This window comes from Cystoisospora suis, assembly GCF_002600585.1.
Source record: "Cystoisospora suis strain Wien I chromosome Unknown contig_2388, whole genome shotgun sequence".
In the NCBI taxonomy this organism is placed as follows: domain Eukaryota; phylum Apicomplexa; class Conoidasida; order Eucoccidiorida; family Sarcocystidae; genus Cystoisospora; species Cystoisospora suis.
The window spans coordinates 80,586-86,585 of record NW_027155187.1 but is presented as its reverse complement, the minus strand read 5'-3'; the positions used below and the strand labels follow the sequence as shown (position 1 = coordinate 86,585).

At 50.3% G+C, this 6,000-nt stretch overlaps 2 protein-coding genes across 2 annotated transcripts; both read right to left on the bottom strand.

Moving 5' to 3' along the window:
* Positions 1–253: 253 nt before the first annotated feature.
* CSUI_004978 (uncharacterized protein) lies at positions 254–837 on the bottom strand. The gene has a single exon (XM_068065159.1). It carries the CDS (start codon positions 410–412, stop codon positions 275–277), a length of 138 nt encoding a protein of 45 aa, XP_067922872.1. The 5' UTR covers positions 413–837; the 3' UTR covers positions 254–274.
* An 896-nt stretch (positions 838–1,733) lies between these two features.
* CSUI_004977 (gnat family protein) lies at positions 1,734–4,919 on the bottom strand. Its single transcript, XM_068065158.1, has 3 exons — positions 3,797–4,919; positions 2,970–3,100; positions 1,734–2,330 (listed from the first exon to the last, which is right to left on the bottom strand). The coding sequence occupies exons 1-3, from the start codon at positions 4,389–4,391 to the stop codon at positions 1,974–1,976; spliced, it is 1,083 nt and encodes a 360-aa protein (XP_067922871.1). The 5' UTR covers positions 4,392–4,919; the 3' UTR covers positions 1,734–1,973.
* Positions 4,920–6,000: the final 1,081 nt, after the last annotated feature.

Below are 6,000 nucleotides of genomic sequence, written 5' to 3'. Positions count from 1 at the left end.
TTTCTGTATATATATATATACAGAAAAACACAGAGCGTGTACGTACATATAAACGCATACGCATAGGTATACATACCTGTGCGTACATTTGGATACTTACACACATACATAGATACATACGCATACATGTATACGAATACATGCACACATATACACATTTCACTGCCGCGACACACTGTCATGAACAACACCTACACAGAGCTCACCGCCTGCTTTTAGACGGAATAAAGAGGCAAAAGTGAAAAGATGAAAAAGCGGAAGAACCAACGCTAAGCTACCGCGAATCGTCAAGGGCGGTGAAACGACGGAGAAGTCGAGGAGGCGAGCCACGCTGTTTTTTTTCAGTTAACTCCGTGTCCTGATTTGCGCCGTCATTCGCATGGACAACACTCGAAAGATGATACCAGAACATCTAGTCATGAACACTACAACAACGCCATTCTCCTTTGAAACCTACCTTTTTTTTTTTTTTAACTTCGCAAGATCAAAACTAGCACAATCTTGTTACGACCTAGCACCTGCACGGGCGTTGGAGTGAGCCGAACTGGTTATGAGCTGGGAGCAACCGACATAACCGGGTCCCGCTACGAGTCTTACTCCGCACGCCAGCACTCACACTACTGGAGACGCCGCAGTCCCATACACTACAGAGCTAACGGCTTGGTTCCGCTATGCCAGCCCCTCCGCGGCTGTGCTTTGATGTCTAGAAGCAAACACAGAAGATAGCCAGCTAACATCCTACATTAGAGGTACCAGCACACGCGACACCTTCCGCCAGCTGTCAGAGCGTTTCCGTAGATCGGTGCCTGTTCCACTGCCGTAGAGTTTATTCAGAAATCTGTCCCACATCCGCAAGTCGCATTCTGACAACACTACCACGACACCAGCTAAGCATGAGGAGCTGCGTTCGAGAAGCTGAACCGCAGCGGCTCTGCAGTGCTTCTCCAACTGGGGGGACTCTCAAAAAGACCCCGAATAGTGCAGTGTGCGGCAAAGCACCGACCGAATCTGTCGAAGAAAGACGAGGCTGCTTGCACCGATGATACCGGAGTAGAGAAAGCGGGTGCGTCGTCCATCTGACAGCCAGTGAGAGAAAGGACGCAACTCCGAGCTGCTCACGGTCCTTTGCGTGAGGTATTCCCCACTGTTGTCCGTTTTTTCCCCTCGGCCCCCACTAGGATACGAAATCCCCCTCCACTTCGTGGCAATACATGCGGCAATGCTTCGGTGAAAACACATTGATATCTTTTGGTGAGTACTGAGGGGAAAGTGAGCAAATTCTGTTATCCGTGTCTTCCTGGTGTTACTTAAGGAAACGGTAGCTCTGAAGGCATATTCTCAATAGCGCTGCCATTCTCCTCTCGTCCTCGAAATGGTAGCTTTCGCCTTTCGACCATATGTATTGTTTTTCACACGTTTCACCGAAGCAAACCGACTGCCTGTCGACGTGTCGCACGTGGCTGCTTTGTCGTTCTTTTTCCAGTGGCAAGCTTCTGGCAGAAATCAGTGCAGACGACGATGTGCGTCTAATGAGAAAGAAAGACCCAACGTTCCACAGTTGTTCTGGTACGTCGGCTTTCGAGATTTCTGTACTCGCTGACTTCCTTACATTGTAACCCCGCCGAAGCTGGGCCTTCCTCGCCGTCATACGGAGTGGCGTCCTGGCGTGCATCTTTTCTTCCTGTGTCGTCATCACTGCAAGTGTGAGGACGTCCGCACCTTCGCGCCGGGAATGGACCCTTCTCTTTTAGAAAAAAAACCTGAATTCACCGCGTGTCTCTCTGGTACGCCAAAAAGATTTGCACGTACAACTGTATGTCTGAGACAGATTGCTGAGCTGTCTCTTCCCACTTTTCCCCTTGTACAAATGCACACACATGTATACATGTCCACGGACTCGTGAGTACCATGTATGTATACATTCGCACGCTCCCTGCGTCTGAAAAGGATTTTGCTGTTTCCGGTGGTAGTCCTTATAAATCCTTTTTCAGAATCTCGTATTCACATTCGAATTTGCCTTCTTCTTCGTCCTGTAGACACTCCAGGAGTTTAGCGGCAGCGTTACCACTCTTCTGGTTCCCAGTCCTTTGTAACTTTTCCAACAACTCATTCTCCAGTCTTTCATTGACAAAATTTGAGGGGTCGCTCTCATCAGTCTGGAACCCGCAGAGATTCCTGTAAAAACGTGCTGCTTCCGTGTTCTTCCGAATGCACGTACACATCAACTTACTTAGTTTTACCAAGTCAGAGTTCTGCCTCGTGAAGTTACGAGCTGCCAATTCCACCAAAAGCATAAGCCGTTTTCCAATTGACATACGCTGGTACTGTGCCTGAAGCAGAACGAGAAGCAGAGAAGATATAATGTGTCACTATGAAATGTGTCTTCTGGGATATCGCTTCCCCGAAACTGATGGTGACCGTGACTCAACAAGAAAAAGAATGCCCCGTGCACGTGTGTTTGCTGAAGAAGTCGGTTTCTCTTTCAAGAGAGTGTTCTACGACAAGTTGTCCAGACAGATTCTTAAAGCACGGTACACGACCCATTACGAGAGACAACGCCGGGATGCTCTCGGAGGGGTGATGGGCGCTAGACAAGACCACCTGCGCATACACCGGAACGGGACAGACACCCGCAGAGATTGTTTCCTCTCCCGAGGCAGCTACTAGTTTTCTCCGGGTTAGAACTATTGTTTCACCAGTGAGCTGTAGATACACAGACGTGTTTACGCATTTGCGTCTTTACTGAGCTAAAAGTATGTGTGGACACAGGCATGTTATACAGACATGAACATACGTACAAAAAAAAGTGACGTGGATAGGCGAACGTTACGAACTGCATGCACGCACATTAAAGTTTGTAGCTCCGCCGGGGTAGGTGAGAGCACTACACCATCGTCCATACCGATGTACACAAAAAGGGTCTCTATGACAACAACTAACTTGCTGGGTTTTATGCAGTCCTCTCGTACCTCAACTTGGAGTTCGTATATATAGACAACAGCTTGGCCTTCTTCCACCTCAAACCGGAAATGAAGGAAACCAGCAAGGCGCCTAGGGGATACCCCCTTAAGGAAGTCACTCTCGTCGACACCCGCCTTAACTGTAGGCATACGTAACATCCCTCAACTGAGCACTTCTCATTCTTCGCTCTTCACTGGCTGTAGAACCCTCCACTCATATAGAAGCGCAGGGCAAGGGCATACATATATATAGATATATATAGATGAAGAAGCGTCTCAGGATAGCTCAAGAGAGAATAGGGGCTACGCCTTTTCCACGCCGACTGGAATGCCTCCAAAAGCTTTCTGAGGTAACAAAGAGACTGACATCCTGCCGCTCCTTCCCTCATTCCCACAAGAAAAAAGTCCGTGTGCCATGCGTGGATGCACGCTCTGGAAAAAGAGAACCCAAGAAAGCTGCGTGTGACTCTCCGATACTGTGGATAAGGCATTGCCCCGCCTTCAGAAAGTGCCCCGCCACAGCTTCCCTCAACATGAGCTCCTATCTACACAGGTGTGCACCCGGATACATATATATACATATATTTGTGTGTATGTGAGTAAGTACACAGGTTCAGAGGGTAGACTACAAGATACTTGATTGCTATGCACGTAGGTCAGTATGTACGCAAAGTGAACTTGAAGCACCTTAACTGAAGACCCCAGTGGTTTTTCAGTTTCGCTACAGGGATGCACTACTCAGTATCTAGCAAAATTCAGACAGCGGATGAAAGCATCCTCGCGCAAGTAAGCCTACACAGCGAGGGCTGGCTTCCAAAAAGGGTGTCATTCCTCACCTTCCGGCGTTGAATCTTCAGCACTCGATAAGGATTGCCCTTCCCTCTTACTCTCCTCGTCTTTCTCGTCTGTCAATACAACCAGGAGTCTTGAATCTTGGTGAGTTAGTTCTCGCCTCTTTGACTCGTCTCTCCATCCGTGTTCCATAAACTTGACCTCATCGTAGAGTTGCTGCATGTTCGACTTCGTAAGATTGAAGACCTGTGTAGAGAGTTCAGGGTTTTTGTTTGTGAGAACACTGCCGGGGCATTCATAAACAACGAACATACGAGGCTTCTCTTCCTGAGACGCATCCTGGTGAAGGTTCAGGGACTTCTTCGAGGAAGGAGTGCCTTTGAAGCGACGGCTTCTTGTGGCTAAATACAGGAAATTCGGCAAGTTCTTTGCCTTACGTACAGTCTGTTCTACTGCGGCAGCAGCTGCGCGCTGATCCTCTTTCCTTTTTTGACGCGAGGTTTGCTGTCCATTCTTTTTGGATTTACAGCTACTCTTAGAGCAGCCCTGAGAGGAAGGATGTCTGTCAGACTCCATCCACTTTGACTCTCCCCGTACGGAAACAAGAGAGACTGATGGGGAAGGCATCGGAAGTGCCATGTGAAGGACGAAACCACGTAGAATCGGCCAGGAAAGCGAGAGCCAGTTGAGACTACACGCCGTATATCTTGCGCTCTTCTTATGTTGAGAAGGAGTTATGTGCGGAGTCACGGCACGTTCTCAGATAAGGGAAACAGGATCACGGCCGCGGGTGCAAGGTTTCCGAAGTGCAGCTCGGATTACAAGGCAGCGGAGAAGTAGGGAGATACGCTGGGCTTTTAGCAACTTCGGGGACATAGGAATACGACACGCATACGCAGACAACAAAGGCTTGCGTATCAGATGTCTTCTGCTGTGCCTACGAGAACAATACGGTCGCATTTGAACAAAGAAACTAGGAGAAAAAAAGCCGAATCAAAACGGACGGCAAAAGGCGACACTGAAAGGGGAAAGCGCGAAGCTGCTGCGAGTTCTTGCAGGCAGAATGAAAACGAGCGTCGCGGTGTACGAGACAAAGATTCATGTGGAAAGGACAGAAGTTCCCGTGGCTTGTCTTTTCAACCTCCCGCCCCCCAGCGTGCCCGTCCTCTACTCACTGGTTCTTTTTCCCATGCATGCGACAATCTGTCGTCACTCAGTTGGGGGCAGTCAAATTCCCATCCCGGCAGATTCGATCGCGGCATGCTTTACCCTGTCGGGCCGTGTCCTAGAAAGGGCCGGCTCCACTTTGGGAAGGGCAGCGCAGTACGCTCAACTGAACAGCGAGGACAGTTCCACGCTTGCTTGTTCACTAAACGGTAAAGGGGTCTCCCAGCGTAGTGATGACTGCCGAGCGCGTGCGGCACTCGCGTGACGACGGTGACACGTAGAGCGTTGCCTATTTCCAACCGGGTCTGGTACGGCTTCCTATGGTACACTTTCGCTATGTTGGGTTCCGCTGCGGCTATTGCTGACTTCCTAGGCACTGGCTACTAGCGCTTGGTAGCCTTCGGGGCATCTCGGGTGCTCGCTTGCTCGGACGGCTGCATGACACAGCCGGCTCGGCAGCATGAAAACTTCCACGAAAGGGCGTCGCCACGGCTTGAAATTGCCACCGGGCAATTCTCGAGGCCCCCTCTGGCCTTCACTAGAAGGCGTGATCTTTATTTGGGAGCGAAGAGGTCCCCGGCTTCCGCTTGTGGAGTACTTTATGGAGTGTGCGTGCCTTGGCGAGTTTGGGCGGCTAAAGCGTAGCCGTATCGTTTCCAGGTTTGATGAGAACGGACTGCTTTACGTAGCTCTGAACGGAAGTCAGTGGCCGCAGTCTTCGGCTGAAATGAAGAAATTCGTGACATTCCACGCGACATCAGAGACGGAAGCTTGGGTTTGTGTGGGGGCTACAGTCCAACAGTCATTGAGTAGTTCTATACAGCGGCAGCAGAGCTAATTTGAACGCGAAAATTGGTGACGTAGTATATGGTCGCAGGCCCCCAGATATGAGAGAAACACGAACGGGACGCAGCCCCCATCAGGGCGAAGCAGTTGGAGCAAACGCTAGAGCGGCGGGTAGGACAGCACGGACCGCCGCCGGGCTTAGCGAAGGGGTCGGGCGCGGACGGTAGAATGCATGCCGGAATAGAGGCGGGAGGTAGGCACATCGGCTCCGGGAGATATTCAAGGGAACTCACAT

What these genes read in the sequence shown, in the direction of transcription:
- CSUI_004978 (XM_068065159.1), bottom strand. Translation starts at nt 412, where the DNA reads ATGTTCTGGTATCATCTTTCGAGTGTTGTCCATGCGAATGACGGCGCA.
- CSUI_004977 (XM_068065158.1), bottom strand. Translation starts at nt 4,391, where the DNA reads ATGGCACTTCCGATGCCTTCCCCATCAGTCTCTCTTGTTTCCGTACGG. An exon ending in TGAAGATTCAACGCCGGAAG is followed by an intron (nt 3,101 to 3,796) that starts GTGAGGAATGAC and finishes GTATGCCTACAG; the next exon opens with TTAAGGCGGGTGTCGACGAG. An exon ending in TATACGAACTCCAAGTTGAG is followed by an intron (nt 2,331 to 2,969) that starts GTACGAGAGGAC and finishes GTTCTGCTTCAG; the next exon opens with GCACAGTACCAGCGTATGTC.